This window comes from Canis lupus, chromosome 35, assembly GCF_048164855.1.
Source record: "Canis lupus baileyi chromosome 35, mCanLup2.hap1, whole genome shotgun sequence".
In the NCBI taxonomy this organism is placed as follows: Eukaryota; Metazoa; Chordata; class Mammalia; order Carnivora; family Canidae; genus Canis; species Canis lupus.
Genome location: NC_132872.1, coordinates 14,392,990 through 14,414,920, shown reverse-complemented (window position 1 = coordinate 14,414,920; position 21,931 = coordinate 14,392,990). Strand labels below are relative to the sequence as shown.

General features: G+C 37.9%; 1 protein-coding gene across 2 annotated transcripts in view; it reads right to left on the bottom strand.

The window, feature by feature from the left end:
* Positions 1 to 12,349: 12,349 nt before the first annotated feature.
* BTLA (B and T lymphocyte associated) overlaps positions 12,350 to 21,931 on the bottom strand; it is a 28,312-nt gene continuing 18,730 nt past the window's right edge. The window contains exons 3-6 of one of the 2 annotated variants that reach the window (XM_072811660.1): positions 19,646 to 19,681; positions 18,339 to 18,479; positions 17,616 to 17,662; positions 12,350 to 14,682 (exon numbers count right to left, since the gene is read on the bottom strand). In XM_072811660.1, coding sequence (XP_072667761.1) covers positions 14,407 to 14,682; positions 17,616 to 17,662; positions 18,339 to 18,479; positions 19,646 to 19,681 — 500 coding nt within the window. In that variant the 3' untranslated portion in view covers positions 12,350 to 14,406. The remainder of the gene's footprint in view (positions 14,683 to 17,615; positions 17,663 to 18,338; positions 18,480 to 19,645; positions 19,682 to 21,931) is intronic. The other variant, XM_072811661.1, reaches the window with a different exon arrangement.

Sequence of the window (21,931 nt, the reverse complement as noted above, 5' to 3'; positions counted from 1 at the left end):
AAATCTTTAAAAAAAAAAAAAAAAAAGGTTGATGGGTATTGAAAGCTGTAATACTAATAAAAGAACCAAGACCAAGTTTCTATGTTTATGGGTATAAAATAACATTTTCAGCACTTAGATTCAGATTAAACTATATGACTCATTTTTTTTAATTATGGAAAATCCTTCTTATGAGGGCTGTCAGGAGTTTAAGTGCTATGGCAACACCTACAGAATGAAAAACAGTCTATATACATTTTAAAATGCTTCTGAAAAAAAGATCCAAACTACTGAAATAGAAAAAAAAATTAATGATGAAATTTAAATATTTGTCATAGAAAATAAATATTATATTACTTTTTTCTCGTTCTTCTTCCCCAGTATTATATTACTTATATAACTCCCTAAGATAATCAAGTGTTAGCAAGTAATTATCATATTTGGGTTGTAAATTTTAATATTGAAGTATAAGTTTTATTATGCCTTTTGTTTTTAATTTGTGAAATTTACAAACATAAATTTATATTTAAGGTATATTAGTATTTTAATTTGTAGTTATCTACATGCTTATTATACATATATGAGCATGTGTATATTTATGAGGGTATATGTGTATTACATGTGTATTTGAGTGGATATGTGTGTTACATGTGTACATGTAGGTGTGACAATCAGCGAACTTACATCCAAGATTATCACTACATGTGTATTTGCTGGTATATGTGTATTATGTATGAACATGAATAATAGTTTGTGTGCGTATGTATTATCAGATAATATTTGATATTTGTATGTAAAATTCTTGTGTCCATTAGGCATTAATTAATTAAGTAACATCTTACAGAAAATACTGCTGATAACAATTATTTGAAGTCTCGCTACAGATGTTTACCTATTGACAGCCCTTGCCCACCCTAATTTTAAACATATCAGGTGAAAGCCACTACAGTTAAGGGTGATTGTGGGCTGACTGTCATCAGTTCCTGATTATGTCATAGTTAAGAGAAAATTGGAGATTTTAAATAGGAAGTTTCTGAAGAAAATACCAGATGCCGCTTTCCATTATAGAACTGTGGAGAAGGGTCTTATGTAAATGAGTTGCTGGTTTCTTGATGCTTGGTTAGTAAAGAATTCCATTGGAGATCGTATGCATAATGATAAGGTCTTCATAATGGTATATGATATGTACAATTAAAGGTTTAATCTTATGTAGTTAAAAAATTTAACTACTAGAATTTAGAAACTGTTTTTATTTTATTCTATTTTTAAAGATTTTATTTATTTATTTATTTATTTATTTATTTATTTATTTATTTATTTATTTATTTATTTTAGAGCAAGAAGGAGAGAGAGCCTGTGTGCTCAAGGGATTGAGGGGCAGAGGAGAGGTAGAGGGGAAAAATATCCCAAGCAGACTCCTGGCTGAGCACAGAGCCTGTCATGGGGCTTGATCTCACAACCCTGAGATCATGATGTGAGCCGATCCAAAATCAAGTGTCTGATGCTTAACCAACTGAGCCACCCAGGTGCCTCGAGAAACCATTTTAAATAGCAAAGAAAAGCAGAAACAAAATTATAGATGAAATCTAAATTACAAAATAAGAAATGATTCTTGTAAAATGTCAACTCTCCTAATCTCTGAATGTAATTTAATAAACTAATAAAAACAATAGTAGGTTTAAGGGTAGTGGTGATATTTTTGTTTTTTTAATTTTTTGTGTGTTATTTTTAGAGTCAATCAAAATTTGTTGAAGTACATATTAAGTTACTTTTACGGATTTCTTATGACTCATAGCCTAGATGAATGGTTTTTATTATTTCAAATACCTTCATGTCATATTTTAATTATGGTTTGAGTATCAGTGGACTCATTAATTCAATCAACATATAACACATATTATTTAATTCTAGCAGAGCCAATGAAAAGGAAACATTCACAAGAATTATATTTAAATTATCTACATTCAAAAACACTATTTTAGGAAATATAATTCTATCAGAATTCAGTAAGAGCAGCTGTAGAATCAATTAAGTAACTGCAGTTATGTTTTTAAAAAGATAAATCAAACTTTTAAAAAGAGACAACTTGCAAATGTCCTGCTGTGATTTGGGGTGCTTGGGGTTGGCTGCTTTGAAAGCTAAATCAGATCCACCTGTGACTCCAGATCCCTGAGGCCTCACAGCCTAATCCTCCAATTCCTCTAGGTCCCAAATACCCAGGGGACCTTCTGATGCTCTAGGACCTGTGGCTCAGGATTGTAAAACAGCAGAGCCAAAACAGCCACTTGGGAAAAGGTAGACTTAAATCACTTCTGTTATTTTTATTTTCACTAAGACCATTTTCTTAGTCTGTTGAGCTTTTTATCAATCAATAGAGCTGTCAAAGAGAAACTTTCTTTTTTTATTTCAATATTTTATTTATTTATTCATGAGAGGCAGAGAGAGAGAGAGAGAGAGAAGCAGAGACACAGGCAGAGGGAGAAGCAGGCTCCATGCAGGGAGCCCGATGTGGGACTGATCCCAGGATTCCAGGATCACACCCTGAGCCAAAGGCAGGTGCTAAACCGCTGAGCCACCCAGGTGTCCCAAAGAAAAACTTTCTAAAGCTCTTTCTCTCATGGGAGATAATCTAGTTTTGATTTAAAAAGAAGTGGACTTTTCTAATTCTTTCTCAGGGATATATGTATAGCAAACAGCCTTGGAAGAGAGATAATGTCTGCCCCCAGAGCAAAGGGATCAGGTTACTCAAGTTTGGAGTTCCCGCTGATTGCACAGGCATCCATCTGGGCACATCCTCATCATCCTTTGGGCTTGGGGGTCTGGGGGAACTCACACAAGTATGCTGATGCTCGTGTTGTTGCTGTGCCATGAATGAGAACACCTTTTTCTCTGGTCCAGGTATCTCCTGTCTTCCCACAGCACCCATGAAACTATAGCAGATTTAACTTGTCAACTTGCAAGTAAGGTAAAATCTTAGACCTTTTACAGTTCTTGACATTAAACTAAAATGTATATATACTGTGTGATTCTATTTGTATCAAGTTTAAAAGCATTAAAACTGGCTACCCCCTCTCCATATATGAACAACTAGTATATGGTGTAAGAAGTAGGGATGGTTCCCTTGGGGAGCAGGGGTATTGCTTGCAGGAAACATTAGGGGAGCTTCTGATATGCTGGCCATGTTCTGTCTCTCAGTCTGAAAGGGTACTGATTACAAAACTCATTAATTCAAACTCAACAATCTTTGTACTTACTTATTTTTGCCTTTTCCCTCTTCTATGAATGTTTTACTTCTACAAAGGTTTAACTTAAAATTTAAAAAAAGAGCAGAGGTAGTGACCAGGATTGCCACACCAATGAATTAAAAAACATGTAGAACTAATTATCCACAACTCAAAGAAAAGGGAAAACACACCAAATATTATTAGCCAAAAGATAAGGAAAACAGAGGAGAGATCCAAGAAGAAAAACATGCTTTTAGTTGAGATTTCAGAGGTAGAGGAGAGTCAAAGATATATGGCTATTTGAATTTCAGAATTTCAAGGATAGAGAAAAATTTCTGCAATTTTCTAGTCAGGAAAAAGAAAAAAAAAAGTTACCTAAAAGGGAAAAAGAATTGTATTTACAACAGACTGTTCCCATAATACTCAATGTCGGAAGCAAATGAAACAGTAGCTGGACCATTTTGAAAAAAAAAAAAAAAATTACCTAAGAAGGCCAAGTTACCATCCATCCATGTGACAAGAGAAATAGACTCTCAGATGTGGGAGGATTCAAAAACTGTATCACTCACTTACCTTACCAATATATATATTGGTATATATATGGTATATATATATTGGTATATTCCAGCTGCCCAAGAAATGAATCTAAATCGATGTCTAAGAACCAGGAAGACCTAGTGCAGAGGTGAAAACAACCATTCAAAGAACACTGAAGAGTTCTAACAAGTTTCTAAATTGCTCGGAGATGGGTACATGGCACACAGGCCCTGCAGATGGCCCACTAGCGGCATGCCCCTGCCGTGGTTCTGCCCCCTGTGAGTGAGAAATCTACGGAGATTGAGAAGCAATCTTTGCAGTTGTTGGAGTTGTGAGCCAGGAATAGACTACAGAGCCCCTTGGCCCTCCCCCTGCCTGACTCCTTCTAGCTTACCGGCCTACCCCCTCACCATGTGTAGACAACTGGTATAAAGCAACCCCAAGACGTTTCCATCAGGCGAAACCAAGACCAACTTCTGAAGCTCGTCCTTTAAGTTCAGGTATTAGGTTTGTCTGAGGTCCCGTCCTTCACATAATCCCTCTGCCATATTTAGCCAGGAGATCTAGGCGAAGCCATTCCCTTCCCCGCATGTGTCCCAGCAGGTACAATAAAGGTACAGATGGCTGGCAGTTTATATCCACGAAGCCACCTGCTTTGACCATCCCCAGCTGAACATTCCAATAGATATGATGGGAAGAGGCCCAGGAGAAGGCTCTGGCCAGGCTCCTAGAGCAGCCTGCATCAAACACGTCCATCAGGTGGATTTGACTTCCTATTCACGCTTACAAAGCCTCACTCTTTAAACTGATAATTTCACTTCTCCATTGAAATGGTTTACCAAAAGAGAGAAGCATCTGTCACTTCCTGTTGTTGAATCTGTACATTTAAATGGGGATAAGAGTTTTATCTTGTATGAAACATCCTTGTTTGTTTTAGTGTAGTCAAGCTGCTATAACAAAATGCCATTAACTGGCTTGTAAACAATGAACATTGATTTCTCCCAGCTCTGAAGGCCGGAGGTCCAAGATCAGGGTCACAGCATGGTTGGGGCAGGGCTGTCTTCAGGTTGCAGACTGCACATTGTATCCTCATATGGTGGAAGGGAGGTAGGTCTCTCCGAGGTCTCTCTTATAAGGCATTGCCCTCATTCAGGAGGGCTCCCTCCTCACCCTAGTCATCGTCCAAAAGCCCCAGGGATTGATATCATTAGCTTTGCGGTTCAAGGTTTTATTTTTTTATTTTTTAAAAATATTTTATTGATTCATGAGAGACACAGAGAGAGAGGCAGAGACACAGGCAGAGGGAGAAGCAGGCTCCCTGTGGGGACACCGACATGGGACTCACCCCAGGATCACGCCCTGAGCCTAAGGTAGGTGCTCAAACTGAGCCACCCAGGTGCCCCTTAACTGAGATTTAAATTGCAGATCTGTTTACTCCTGCCCTAAATCTCTCAGTTTTTGTTTCATGTATTTTGAAGCTCTACTATGAAATTCGTACACATTTAGAATTGTCCTTCCTACTTGAGAGACTGACTCTTCCATTACTCTGAAGCGTCCTTTATCTCTGACAAACTCCTAATCTTGAGTTGTACATTCTTTTTTTTCTATTTCTGAACATCTGCTTTATTTTTTTAATAATAAATTTATTTTTTATTGGTGTTCAATTTGCCAACATACAGAGTAACACCCAGTGCTCGTACATTCAATGATAACGCAGCCTTTACAGCTTTATTGGGATGGATGTTTGTGTGATATCTCTCTCTACCCTTTTACTTTTAACCTACATAGTTTTACTTAAAGTGCATTTCATAGAAACTCACGACCTGAGCTGAAGGCAAATGCTCAACCACTGAGCCACCTCTGTGCCCCCCTGCTTTTATTTTTTTTTTTCAATTTGAAAGTTTCTAACTAATTGGAATTGGGTTTAAGTTTACTATCTTAATGCTTGTATTTACTTGTCCTATATGTTTTCTGTCCATTTTTCCTTCTTTCTTGACTTCTATTGAGTATTTAATATTCTATTTTTATCTCCTTTGTTGGCTCCTTAGCTTGAGTTATTTATTGAAAATTTAGTGATTGGGACGCCTGGGTGGCTCAGGGTGTGAGCCCGGAGTCCTGGAATTGAGTCCCATGTCAGGCTCCCTGCATGGAGCTTCTCTCTGCCTGTGTCTCTGCCTCTCTCTCTCTCTCTCTCTCTCTCTGTCTCTCTTATGAATAAACAAATAAAATCTTTAGAAAAAAATAAAAAATAAATGTAGTGATTGCTCTAGGGATTTTAATTTGCATCACTAACTTATCACCCTGTATTTTAATACTTCCATTTACCACTTACCCATTCTTTGGACTGTTACTGGCCTATATTTTACTTCTACATGTTCTATAAAATTCACATTACGTTATTATTTTTCTTTAAACAGTCAACTATCTTTTAAAGAAATTAGAAATAGGATTTCAAATGTGTCCTATGTTTCTTTACATGTTTCTCATGTTGCTTTGTTTCAGTAGTCAGATTTGAAATAGTTTTTAATAGAAAAAAATCATGATTTTATGCTTAGATTTCTAACTCAAAACTTAGATTTCAGGATTCTGAACATCTTTAATTTAAATTTTGTTGTACAGGAAAACTTTTTCTTCTAAATATACTAACATAATTATATATTTGCTTTATCCTGTGTTTTCCACATATTTAATTTTTTAACATTTATGTATGTATGTGTGTGTGTGTGTGTGTGTGTATTTGAAGTAGGCTCCCTGCCCAATGTGGAGCCCAACACAGGACTTGAACTCACAATCTTGAGATTAGGATCTGAGCTGAGATCAAGTGTCAGATGCCTAACCAACTGAGCCATCAAGGTGCCCCCACATATTTATTTTTAAAACAAGAATATCAGTGTAGCTATGAATAATACCAAATGCAGATTAAAGTATCTATATGGTTCTTTTTGTTCTTATAATCTGCAGGGATGTATAGTTGAAATACTGATCAAGTCACGTATCATAATTATTTTATATGCATGGTTATCAATCTGATGCATAAGCTTGATTCAGTCTGTTTTCAATTTGGGGGCATTTTTTTTCTTTATGTATTGTTATTAACTATGTAACTAATTTTCATGATCCAGATTTAAAATTAAAACCCTGTATCAACCTACATTCACTGAAAGTCTCATTTCTATTCTTGACTATTCCACACTATTCTTTTCCCCCCTCCAAGCAGTACCCATAAAAATTAAATTAACAAATGATAAAATTAATTAATTTTTGTTTTCATTTTCAAACATGTATATATTTATATGTATATGTCTGTGTATATATATATGCATGTGTATGTGTGTAGATATGTTACATCTTCTGCTAATAGCATTTTTGAGGTTTCTGAAGTGATGTAAGACCCTGGAGATACTTGCAATGCAGAATAGGGCAGTACCTTTTTTACGACAAAACCTAACAGTTTGAATTCAGAGGTTGTTCTAGCCTCCTGGAGAATCATAAACCACACGGTTAGCATATTTTTAAAAGAGTTGCCAGCTAAAAGTGATGAAAACTAAGATATTTTGTGATATGTGGGTTTTAGCAAATGGGACACCTTCTGATTTTCCCAAGGCCACCAAGGTGCTTTTATAACTCAGGAGTAATGAGACTTACCTTAACCGAAATTTTGGTCCAGTGATTTTCTCCTGAGCATCTGGGCCCTTTTTTTCTTGGTTTCATCACTGTTGTCTACTTGGTTTTTTCAACACATTGATGCTTCTCAAGGGGAGGGGAGATGGAGCCGTGATGAGAAATGTCAGGTCTGCCCAAGCCCCATATCTGTCCCCATCACTGTTGCCGGCAACCTCCAGATTCTCTAATTCCTCAGTTTCACACAAATCTGTGCACTTGTTTTTTTATCTTCAGTTTTGAGCCCACCCCAGGGACCAGGCCTGAGTAAGACCAAAGTTAGAGACTCCTACATTCAAATGCAATTGGCACAGATCCAACTCCATTCTGGCTGCTGGGCCCTGTGCTGGTCTTCTACCCCAGGCCTGATCTCTGGTCACTGTTATTTGGATTACTGACATCCTCATTATGGCCTGTCCGTTTTTGTATCATCCTTTACATTCTTACTCTGGTGACCATTTTATGATCTGTCCTTGACATCAGCATCAGTGCAATACTCTCCAATGTAGTTTGAAATCCTTGCCTGATACAATTCCTTTCTTCTCTCAATAGCCCAGAACTACTAACTGGCATCACCAGCTTACACAATGTTATGCAGTGATTACAGGGTTTAATCCAACAGTTCTGGATCAGCTTCAGCAGATAGATCTAAGGCATAATAGAATGAGTCTAGAACAGCGCAAATCCTTCTTTAAGCTCAAGTTGATGCTGCAGTAAGAAAACATAGGTTCTGGAATCAGATTGCTAGGTTGCGATCCAGATTGTACCACTTATTGGCCCTATAAACGTGGACAAGTTACTTGACCACTAGGTGCCTGTTTCCTGATCAGAGGAATGAGTATGACAACTACCTACTCCATAAGGTGATCATGTGAGTTGAGCAAGTCATACATTTAAAAGGCTTAGAACATTGCTTAACACATAGACAAGCACTCAATAAATAGTAAACAGATATCTGTTAGGATAAATAGTATTATTGTCAAAAGATCATCAAGAATCACAAGAGGTGAAATATTGTCTAGCGATTATTAATGCTTGGTTATGAACCATAGAAAGCCCTGGAGCACAAGACTCAATTTAATATAGCAGTCGACCTATAGGCTCTAGCTCCACTATGGATCCAACTCTCCTAGGATTACTTCCTTGGAAGAGATTCATGGTAATATTATTTAATTTGCACTTATTACCTTGAGATACACACTACATATTAATATCACTCAAATAAAACTTGAGATCCAATCTCTACATAGAGTATCACTCAAAGAAAACACAAATTCCCAGCAGTTTGAAAAACAATTCAACCTGTGGTTGTCCAGTTTGGAGATATTATCACTTTTAGACATTTTAAGGGTAGCTTGAGAAGGTTGGAGGTTTCTAACCTGATAAAATTCTGGCCCATCCCAACCCTCCTTTTTTTAACCTCAAATAAAATTATTTCTCAATTGTCAAACTTTGATTAAGACTTGAGTAAGTTTATAATATTGTCTAAAATAAAAGTGAAGGGATCCCTGGGTGGCGCAGCGGTTTGGCGCCTGCCTTTGGCCCAGGGCGCGATCCTGGAGACCCGGGATCGAATCCCACGTCGGGCTCCCGGTGCATGGAGCCTGCTTCTCCCTCTGCCTGTGTCTCTGCCTCTCTCTCTCTCTCTCTCTGTGACTATCATGAATAAATAAATAAAATCTTAAAAAAAAATAAAATAAAATAAAATAAAATAAAAGTGAAGTGTATGACCATATCAGCATGTTAGTTACATACATTTTGGACAACCAAGAAGTATAGAGAAAATAGTTGCAATTGAGCTCTCACAGTACATAAAATGTTTTGTATAATATAGAGGAAAGCACTTTGTAACTACATATATATTATTTAGATGACAATTACAGCTAAAATTTGGCTCATATCCTGTCACTTCCTCTAGTAACTTAATACCCAGCAGGCACTTATCAAAATTAGGGAAAAAAGAATCATTCTTTTGCTTGCCTCATATTTTACTTTAACTTGTGAAATAGGGTCTTCCACTGATCTACTCCCTTGCAGACTTCTTCTTATGGAAAGAGGAGAGATGAACGGAACCTCTCACTCTTTTTACCAAGTTAACTTTGGGATGGAACCCTTGCATTAAAGGCTAAGGAGGCTGTCATCACAACCCTGGCTCTCATTCATTTACAACTCGGAAGGCTTGAGACAGACACATCTCCCACATGGCTGGTTGGGTGTTTCTTTTTAAATCTAACTCTTCCTATGTATATATAAGTCCAAAGCCAAGCAAGATTTGAGTGGAAGAACTGGTATGAAACTTATGCTGTCATTGGACCCAAGCCATGCTCACTAATGTACCATTACCATTAATACTAACCTTTCTCTCAATCTGACTTCCGTATGTTTCAATTGATCAAAGACCGGTAGTGACAGGGGACTGAGAACACCTCAACTATCAGATTACTTTTTGTTGTTTTTGTTCAGTTTCTACTTCTTCGTCTATAGAAGCGTGCTATAAGCAGTGATGAGCAGTAATGGAATCTTTCTCAACCATGTCACTTCAGAACCTAACAAACTAGTAGGCGCTTAGTATGTGGTCATAGATTGTTTGCAGATAAAGCGATTCCCATGGAACGTTTACCCCGACTGACTTCAGAATGGGGCCTGATTTTTAAAGATTAATCCCCAGAACTTGCTTTTGAACCTGTCACTTGATTTCTAACACAGGATTTTCAGTTCCTGTGTTCTCAAATTCAGGGCAAATATTCTATAAAGTAGTAATGTTTTCTTTCTCACCTGCCATTTTTACTTTCTGGGCTGGGTGGTGAGGCTCTTCCTGTTCCTGCCTAAAATAGAACTTTCCAAATGAGTCTGTCATGAATATAAGTTGGCTTCCTGCCACACCTGACTCCTGGTGGGGAAATAACACCAATCATAACACAAATCATCTGAGCATTCTTGTGAAAAAAATACAATTTCTTATTTAGTAGATAAAAACTGAAATTCTGCATTTCTTTCTTTTTTAAAAAAAAATATTTATTTATTTATTTATTTATTTATTTATTTATTTATTTATTTTATTCATGAGAGACCCAGAGACACAGGCAGAGGGAGAAGGAAGCTCCCTGCAGGGAGCCTGATGTGGGACTCATCCCCAGATGGGGGATCACACCCTGAGCTGAAGGCAGATGCTCAACCGCTGAGCCACCCAGGCATCCCTGAAATTCTGCATTTCTGACAGCTCCCAGGGGGTTCCCGTGCTACCAATTTGAAGGCCATCCTTTGAGTAGCAAGGGATTAGATGACCCACTTCACAAATATATCATCTACCCTTTAAACATTATTTAATTCTACTTTGTGCCAAGGACTGGGATGAGACACTAAAAAGAAATATAACCTAATCTTGACTTGTGAGAAGCCCAGAGTCTAATATGGCAGCAAACATAACAAATAACTGCTAACATGATATGTTTGTTAGGAGAATGTAAAGACAAGCCACAAACGTGGGACAAAATAGTTGCAAAAACCGTATTTGATAAAAGATTGCTATCCAAATTAGACAACTCTTAAAACTCAACAGTAAGCAGACAAGCAACTCAATTTTAAAAATGGGTGAAAGATCTGAATAGATACCTCACCAAGAAGATATATGGATGGCAAGTAAGAATATAAAAACATGATCAACTTCATATGTTAATAGGAAATTACAAACTAAGACAAAGAGATATTTCTCCACACCTATTTAAATGAACAAAATCTGGTACACTGACAATAACAAATGCTGACGAGGATGCAGAGCAACAGGAACTCTCACTCTTTGCTAATGGGACTGCAGAATGGTGCAGCCACTTTAGAAAGCATTTTGACAGTCTCTCACTAAAGGAAACATGCTCTTACCATATGATCCAGCAATCACGTTCCTTAGTATTTGCTCAAATAAGTCGAAAACTGATGTTTATGCCAAAACCTGCAGAGGGACGACTAGAGCAGCTTTATTCATAATCGCCAACTTTTGGAAACAACCAAGATGTCCTTCAGTAGATGATTGGGCAAATAAACTTTGTTACATCCAGACAATGAGATGTTATTCAGTGCTAAAAAGAAATGAGCTAGCAAGACATAAATAGACATGGACTAACCTTAAATGCATACTATTAAGTGAGAGAAGTCAAAGGCTACATAGGATTCCAACTATATGACATTCTGGAAAAGGCAAAACATTGGACACAGTGAAAAGGTGAGGGGATTCCAGGAGTTTGGGGGGAGGGAAGGATGGATGGATAGAGCACAGTAGAGTTTTAGGGAGGTGAAACTATTCTGTACATTACTATAATAAGGGACACGTGTCACCATACATTTGTCAAAACCCATAGAATTAAAATAGCAAGAGTAAGCCCTAATGTAAACTATGGGCTTCAGTTGATAATGATGTGTCAACGTTGATTCCTTGATTGTAACAGATATACCATGTCCCACTCTGGTATAGGATGTTGGTGGTGGAGGAGGCTGTGCATGCACAGGGGCAGGGAACGCGGGAACGCATGGGGATTCTTTGTACTTTCCACTCACCTTTACTGAGCCTAAAACTGCTCTTAAAATACACACACACATAGAGAGATAGACAGGATCCAGCCAGAGAATTAATTCTGGAGCCTAGAAAGTCTTGATTGGTAGGCAAAAGTAATCAAATCAACCACATATGCCAAACTAGCCTCTATACGGGGAAACCTGCATTAAATTATCTAGGGTGTCTTCTGAAGATTGTAGAGCCATATTCTGGATCTTCTGAATCAGAATTTCTTAGCGCTCGGGAGTTGGTCATCAAGTTTATCAAGTTCTTGAGGCTGTTTTTAAGCACCATAAGGCTTGACAATCACTTTTCCACATGCATTTTTTTAGTACAAAAACTAATACTAAATTGATTCCAAATAAGTTTTAATAACTATTGTTAATGAAATAAGCCATGTGAATAATACTGAAATATATTTATTTGAGAAGTACAGATATAATTCTGACACCTTTTATTAATAAGCAATAGAAACATAAAAGATTTGGAATTGTGGCAGCATGGTACAAATGTAAGAATAAATCATTTGTAGAGATGAAATCGTTACCAACATTATCTTTACTATAAGACATGCTAAGAATATCCTAAAAAATAGACAGAAATATGTTGTTGCTTAAATTCAAGAAAATTATGAAAGAACTCTTTAGCTGTGTGTTTATCTGATAAGGGCAGCTAAACGTATCCTCCCATACTTCCTGTTTCTATATTTAAGAATACCGCAAACAGTTATTCTAATATATCTTTTTAAGTAGTTGCCTATAAAATGCAGCTTGGCTGAAAGAGCCCACCTAGAGCAAGTTGCTCAAAATTCCAGGGACAGCACTATCATACTGGAGAGATAACACTGACTCTAAACCAATGCTCATAATCCCAATCTAAGGGGCAAAATCTTAATGCCACTATTGTTACGGAAGAGAAGCCCCACCACAAAAATCTCAGTTTTATCTTTACGGCATGAGAAATTCTATGAGATATCATACTCTTATCCCCATCATTTCAAACATTATTTTCATATATTTTCTTTAATGACCCATTTGCTCTAGTATCTTGAACTTTTTAGGAAACCAATATGGAATGTCCATTTTGTCAGTTTCTCTTCTTACCATTTCTGTAAGTCACCTAGTCTTCTTTCTAATACACGCACACATGCACACACACACACACACACACACACACACCACATTCATTTGTGCAGAAGTTCACATATTTGTTCCAATGGATCCCAACCTTTGCTGCCCACTTTGTACGAGGTCTACTGCCTTATGTAGTAGCAGCACCTGAGAATCCTAATAGCCTCAAGTTGTCGAATAAATTTGTAGGCTATTTATGAAATAATCAGACTCAAGTACTCTGGAAATTCAGAAAATTTAAAACCACCTCTTCTTGCTGTACTCAAGTGGCTGCAACTACAATATTTTAAAATGAATTGTTATGAAGCTATACCACTTCGTTATGTATGATGTTCCCTGACTCTTTAGTAAGAAGAGCAGCAAGATACAGATGTGCTTAATGAAAGTTTGGTGACCTGTACTGGCCAACTAAATATTCCAGACTTTTCTCTATTCCATTAATTGTGCTATCAGGTCAACCATGAAGCAGTTTAAGCTATCTATCTCCACTTGCCTGACAATACTTACTTTAACTGATTTTTATGTTTATTTAGACACCCACAAGGATATTAATTCAGCAGCATTACATCACATTTATATACATTAGTCCAAGTGACCCAAACACTGAGTCACAACCTTGTTTATAAATGCACCACACATTAATTACTCCATTAATACCTATGTTTGCTTAGCAGTGTAACAGGGTAGATAAAACCATTTGTCCGTCAGGGAAGGGGAACATCTACTCTACATTAGTTGGTGTATTCCACATCTTTATTGCACAATCTGTTCTTTCCATTCTTTTCTTATATCAAGTCTGAAATGATTTCTTCTTTACATTTAAGAAACCCTAGTATGAGATGGACAGAGGAAATTTTCTCCTGATGGAAGAACAACCAGAAACATACTATCATTACTTTGTTGATGGTTGTGTTAGTCAAATTGGGACATTCTTTGTCAAGAGAGTGTAGTGAGCTGATCCAGATGACACAAATCTCTCTTGCCTACATGTGTCTCTTATCCTCAAAAAATATATTAACTTTGTACATTGGGTAAGATGTAGCTAAGTTTAAATGTTCTACTACCCTGCTACTCACAATATCACTCAGTTTTGGAGGGAAGGGTTTTTGTGTTGTTGTTCAAGGCTATAATATAAAAAAGTTCCCTCAGAACTTCTGAGAGAACTTTGGTCATTTGTCCTATGGACCCTTAAGACCTAAGCACCAACATGAGCCTCCTTAAAGTGAAACTTCTCAGGTCGAAGAATATTATTTGACATTCTGTTGGGCTCAGATAATGGTGTCGACATGCTGATCATTCAGTGATCACTGGTTGGAGATCAGGGTTGAGTTTAACTCCTCACACATATGGCTGCATATTCTGTAGGTGCTTCTTTCACATTCCTTGCTTCTCTTGCATTTATTCCAATGACAGAATGGTTCAGAGAGGCATAAACAACGCTCTGTTTGTTTTCCTCCAGACATGGGTTAGAATAAACTTCAGTCTCTTCCTGGACCCTAAGCCAAGGGTCATTATCATAAGTACTAGTCCCTGACGGCAGTGTTTGGGGATTTTGCCTGGTTCCCACTTCAGATTGCTCATTCCTAAAGAGCTGGGGAACATCAACCTATAAGAGAAAAAAAGATTGCTTTAAATACCACCTAAGGATGCAATAGTGCATACAATCAGCAAACTATGAGTACATGCTACATTGAACCAATGCATCAGCAGAAATAATTTACTCTTCCTCGTATTCACTGTTGACACCTACTAGCAGATTCTTGCTTGCTAAAAGATGGAAGGTTTAAGGCCACTATGTTCCTCCAGAGTAGTTATTTTATGCTTTATTATTAGTCACTGTTGAAGTCACAGAACAGTTCCAGCTATTCAAGAACGCTGCCTGATAAAAATGAAGAAACCTATTTTATTTATTTATTTATTTATTTATTTATTTATTTATTTATTGAAGAGACCCATTTTAATGCTAAAAGTTGTTACTTCAATTTTTAAATCCCAGTTCTGTCAGTCAATTTATGTTCTTGAAGTTTGGCCTAACTCCTTGAAGGCATCGAGTTCACAGTCTTTGACAGTCTACATGCCTTGTCAGGCAACTTTGTTGTCCTTCTTTTATATGTGAAGTAGTACATCTCCTGCTGCTCCTTGGCCAAATTCCTCCATATATGCATGTATGGTCCTATCCTGAGAAGCTGAGCATTAGCTGCTGAGTATCCTGCTTCCTTCCAGTGAGGTGGCTGCCCAGAAAATAACACTAAGGCTGAATGATTGAACAAGGTTTTACCGTATCCAGTCTCTTGGCTCAGCTGAAAAATGCCCTAACCTCTATTCATTAAAATCTCTAGAGAAGCACTGAGGAAGAAAACTGTCATGTGACCTAATAAATAGCCAAAAATCCTCAACATATCAACAGGATTACTGTCATACTTTTACAATGTGTCTATGTCTGTCAACTCAGTTACTAGGCTCCCTTCCAAAAGATGGCTGGTTTCCATGAAAAACTTAATTAGAATGAATGAGGTAGAAGAAAACATGGTGCACTGTGGCTGACCCTATCCTGTGGCACCTCAGCAATGTGGGTGGAAGCCACAGAGGCTGGTGCACCATACTGTAGTCAATAGAGAGGACAAACACCAAAGCAGCTATCCTACTGTATATTTGTATGGCATTTTACCATTTACAAAGCACTTAAAAAATAGACAGCTGAGTGTTTTTTAGTATTCAAATACATTTATACCCTCCAGGGACTACTGTGGAATAAGACGAGAACTTTGGCTTTTATATATACCTGCCCTGTTTTTACCAGTTCCTTTCTCTTCTTTGGATTTCAATCCCACTGATTCCAATGCAAGTCCCTTCCTAGGAAACCTTTAGTCTCAGAGACCTACATGACATCACCTTATTTTCTGAAATGCTGATCAACTCAAATGGGACCAGAGCTCTGAATTCCTGTGAAAGACACAGACTTCTTAAAATAAGATTCCCGAATAATTACACACACAGAGAATACCTCTTGAATTCAACTTCAGATCATAAATAATTTATCCAGCCTACACAGGAAGAAATATGACTACATTTTAATCAACCTGGGCTTAACTTCAACAAGAAACTATTTAGATTATCATTTTAAATGGTTTCATGGATCTCAGTTCTGATCGCAACAGAATGTAATTCATTGTTTCTCACTACAGGAAGAAAGAAAACAACATTTAAGAAAATTTTCCTGCTTGGGGTACCTGGGTGGCTCAGTGGCTGAGCATTTGCTTTTGGCTCAGTTCATGATTCTGGGGTCCTGGGATCGAGTCCTGCATCGGGCTCCCCGCAGGGAGCCTGCTTCTCCCTCTGCCCGTGTCTCTGCCTCTCTCTGTGTCTCTCATGAATAAACAAATTTTTTAAAGAAAATTTTCTTACTTGAAGAAACAGAACTGTAGCCCCCAACAAAATGTTGCCTACTGCTGCTTACTAAAAACTTAATAGGAGTTTACAAAGTTGAATGTATTTGGTTTGATTTAAAAGTGGGCAACCTGATGGGGAAGTCTGTCATTTAATATAGTATGTAAAATTATTGGCTATATCTGCCTTTGACATTTCTGGAACTTTTGAGAAATTTACTACTTCTTCATCTCTACCCTTACACTCTGAAACATGCACACACACACACACACACACACACACACACACGTTCCTTTGCAGTGCCTAACATATGATTATTTGTTTTCAACTGAAGACCTTCCATAAAATGTTTTCAGAAATATATTGCCTCATTTTGTTTGTTTTGAGTTCCAATACTCACACAACATTGAACCCAAAAGAAAAAGCCTAAGTTTATATTCCAAGAACTTGTGGGAAAACTTGATCCTGCCTCCAAAATGCCCTTTGCTTTGTCTGGGAAGTCTCCTCCTTGATGAGCCCACATTCATTACAAGAGAGTTTTGCATAATAATTATACATATGGTCATGCTTCTTTATCTGCTTGTGATCTATGAAGAAATCACACATCACTTTATGAGATAATATACAGTTCATTCTTTCATTAACTCTCAACTCTTTCCCAGAAAGACTTTAAGGTATTTTTTCAAGAATATACGAGCAGTCTGAAATTACGTAACAGCTCAAGAAGAGAGGCAAAGTTGTATATCCAGTCTCTGACTTTTCTCCTTCAGTTCTACACTGCCACTCATGTTCTTCCAAAAGACCTCTTATTATGAGATTTGTTAATCCTGAAGAATCTTTACAATCCAAAGAATTTTAACAATCCAAGCTCCACTAAAAAGAAAATTCAACAGGGCCCTGTTCAGCCTTCCTCTGATTACACCAGCTAAGATGTTGAAACATTTTAAACATGAACTGTTTAAAGGTGGCCATGATGGAGGTAAATGTAAAATAAACACATTTTATAAAGTTAAGTCAATATATAGAGAGCATTTGGACAGCTCCTGGCACAGGGTAAAGTGTTCCATAGCCTTATTAAATTTGAAATAATATATTAAGGTTAACATGGTATAACCTAGATTGCATTTGTTTTAGTAGACATATAGAACATACCACGTTAATTTCCCTTCCTGCTGTATCAGAAGGCTTCTTTTGTTCTGCTGGAATTCAAAAACAAAAAATAAGAAACCAAGAAGAGTAAAGAACAACGCAAAATTCTTCCCCAATTGCCTGTAAGTTAAGGTTGTGGTAAGAATATAGTTTCTAGAATCAGACTGCTAGGTTGGAGTTCAGTGTCTAGAGCATAGGTGGGATGCTCCCCCACCCATGTCCACCCATTTGCATGCCAGTGGCGGTGTCCTTTGGGGATATTTGGTCTTCATTGAGACAAGGCATGATGGCATGTGGCTATGAAAAAGGGGATGAGACTAACTCAAATCAGACAAATGGACTTGAGAGATTAGTTCTCTTTCAATACCCTTAAAGTTTAGAATAGTTTCTTGTTTAATAAATTTAAGATTCATCTAAGTAAAAAAAAAAAAAAAAAAAAAGATTCACCTAAGTAGAATGGGTAAGTCCTAGCCATCTGCCCTCCTAATCACAACCCCTGCCTGGAGCACTGTGCTGTGATGATGATGCTTCACCGTGACTGGGAGGGACCTGAATTAACCCATCTGTCTTTTTGGTAGAACGATGAGTTGTCCCCGAGGATATTATCCATGGTTCCTCACAGGATATCAGGAAAGAAAACAACAGGAGCCAACTAAAAATTAATCAACCCTAATAAGTGAACCCCAAAGGTGTGGCACATAGCAGAAGGTAGAAAATAAAACCCACCTTGGTGCCTTCTAAGACAGCAGAATAGGTAGAAACAGGTAATGAGAAGAGGCAATGCCCCCAAAGGAAGCAAACTATAAAGCATCCAATGTTTGTTCTCCATCACTTCTGTGGAAGGTGGTCCTGAGGCACTGGTTGTATCTGAAATGTGAGTCAATGCTAAAGACAGTTAAGAAATTGGAGATATAATAGGATCAGTAATCCCTTCTGCATCATCACAACTTAAATGAAGGAGATATTTCCAGCTTCTCTTTCTCTTCTGGAAGCTTTCTGCAAGAACCCTGGGCCTCACTGTCATCACTCACATCTTGCCTTATTGATGGGCATATATATGTGGGTGGCTCTGGGTTATAATTCATCTTTTGTAAGAATTTTTTATTCTACAAGGATTAATCCCCTCTAAAAATACCCATAAACTGCTCTCAGAAAGCACTTCACAAGCTCTTTCATTGACATTGTCTTATTTAACTGTCATATTCACCACTAAAGGAAAGTAAGGAAGACTTTATTTTTATCCAGTTTCATGCCTTGATAAAAGTATTATTGTTCAGATCGCCCAAGGCCAGAGAGCTAGTGAGTTGCAGTTGGGACTCAAGCCAACATGTTTCTGATACTAAAATCTAGTTGCCTTCACACAATGGCTTTTTGTGGTCTCATAACTCTTTGGGATCTCCAAATACTAAGTACTTTTCTTATCCCAAGATATCTTTGTTATTGCCAAATGTGCCTTGCTGGACATACAGCTGGTGCTCATTACTATGATCAATGTTAACCTCTATTAAGGTTCTGTTTGTCCGTGGTAGGTTGCAATTCATTGATGAGTCATGAAACAGCGTAATAGATCACAAAAAAAAATTAGAAACATGAATCACAGCAGAATAGAAAAATATAATACATTACACATCATTAATTCTGTATATATGTTGACTTTTTACACAGGAAATTTTTATTTATAGTTATATTAACATCATTTTCTATTTTCTTCCGCATGTGTTTGGTTTGAGGTAAAGGTGGTCAGGAGCTACTGAGGGTAGGAAAACAGTGGTTAGATAATTCAGAGTGGTAACAAATGCTGTATTGTTCATGCTGCAGCTGCTGCTTGGATTTGGACAGCAGCCAAGTCATTACCAAGATGACCAACACAGCTGTCTGGGGGACGGGTATAGATAGAAATAAGGAGGAAGGTTCCCACATAGATAACTTAATGCAAACAAATACACTCAATTGGGAAAACGCAACTTCTATTATTTCTCTGACCACCAAATAATCTACTGTTCTTAATTTTGTTGGACTAGTTTGCTACTTACTTAGTACAGGGTGTTCTGAATTATTTCGAGTCCATTCTGAAATAGAAAATCCAGATAAAGAATTGAAATCGTTATGAAAATAATACTTGGGATCCCTGGGCGGCACTTTATGGACACAAAGTAAATCTCTGGGTTTATTTTGAAGCCTGATGAAAGACTAAATACAACACAGTCTTTGTCTGCTTTGATTCCTGCTTCCCAATTATTTAAGTATAAGGATAGGATACAGCCTCTATGACACATTCTGACACTTGAAAAAAAAACAAGATGTTCATTCAACAAGTGCTTAATGGGGCATAGAAGGCCACAAGGAAAGGATGTGTCTGATGACATGCTGAGTATCATTCTGAAACAGATTGTGCCTCCCACTTCCTGCCCACTCAGACCATCCCCACTTTTCTGCTGGGAGGATGACCATCTGCCCTTGTGAAGTTCCTAATCAGGGACTGACCAAGGGCATATTGGAGAGGATGGAGTTGCAGGCCAATGTGCATTCCCAGGACTGCTTCCCAGCTCCGTCAACTTTTTTCCTGGAGCTTTGCTTTGCAAAGCATTTTTCTTCATTCTGGGAGAATATTCTGGGAGAATATTGCTTTCCCAGTAGCATCAAGTCCTGACTCTGCCAAAGCCCTGTTCTTAACTTATTCTCTTCTTTTCTTTTTTTAAACATGGACCAGTTCTTAACTTGAATATAAAAAGAAAAGGAGAGTCAGATACAAAAGCAGGAAAATTTCCAATAGCCCCTGAGAAAGATATTTCAAGAGGAGAAAATTAAAAATTTTTTAAATCATACCTCCACATTATTTTTATGAAAAGCATCGTCCTTGACAACCTCTTAATCATAGGGCACAAACTGAAGGTTGCTGGAGGGGAGCAGGTTGGGGGGATGGGGTAATTGGGTGGTGGACATAAAGGAAGGCACGCGGTGGGATGAGCACTGTGTGTTATATAAGACTGACGAATCACTGACCTCTCCCTCTGAAGCTAATGATACATTATATGTTAAGTAATTGAATATATTTTTTACTTATTTTTTTAAAGATTTTATTTATTTATTTCACAGAGAGAAAAAGAGAGGGAGCACAAGCAAGGGGAGCAGTGGAGGAAGAAGCAGGCTCTCCACTGAGCAGGGACACAACATGGGGCTCAATCCCAGGACTCTGAGATCATGACCTGAGCTGAAGGCAGACATTTAACTTACTGAGCCACCCAGGTGCCCCAAGTAATTGAATTTAAATAAAAAAAAAAAAAAACACCACAGTTTCTGCCTCCCAGGACACTATAATTCTTCATGGTATAAAGAACATTTCCAAAAAAAAAAAAAAAAAAATTTACATACATTACTGTAGTACAAGAAAATGTCTGATAAATGAAAGGCACAGACCTTAAATGACATGAAATTTGCCAGAAAAGAAAGATCACTTCTCCTAAGATGAACTCTGGAAGGCTTCATTAAGAACTTGGGAAATGAGCTGGGCTCGACAGAAAAGTAGAATTGCAGGAGGTGGAGGCAGATGAGTGGTGATAGCAGCATAGGAAGGAACATGGCGAAGACATGTGATGGCAGGGAGAGCTATTGGGCTGGAGCAAAGGCTCGAAGTGGAGTCCAGAAACACTCCAGAAAGGCAGGTGGCAATGGACTGTGGAAGGCCTTGAATGCTCATTAAGTGTGAGCCCAACATTAGAAGCCCTGAGGATGCTCTGCCAAAGACTCAATAGAGGAGTGGCATCATGGAAGCCATTTATTAGGCAAATTAAGTATATTAGGAAGATATTTGGCTGAGCTGAACCAAAAGAGAAAACACTAAAGACACAGAGTCCATATGGCTGATTGGAATATTTGGAAGGAAGATAATGAAGGGTTGAGACACTCATGAAGCTGTAGGAGGGAGGCAATCCCAGACTGCAGGTTGCTGACAGATAAGATTCGAAGGCCAAAGCGAAGTCTTTGGGAATCCCCTCAGGTCGGGAGCATTCATTCACAAAGTGATAGGAAATTTAGGAGAGTACAAAGTCAGGAGAATAGAAATCTCCAAAGGGAAACTTCAAAGGCCCTTCATGTCTCACCGTTCCCTCTTTCTCTCTCATCTCCAGCGTGATCCTAACAAGCGTATCCCCGCCAAGGAACCGAGTTCCAGGGAGAAGCTGCCTCTCTTCCCTTTGGCCCCCAACTCCCCAAGAGGGACAGATTGTTGATCCTAATTTCAGCCCCAACTTGATTCCTAGAACAGGCACCTTCATGTATTTTACAAACTGTGCCACCATCTGTAGTGACTGGAATGACCC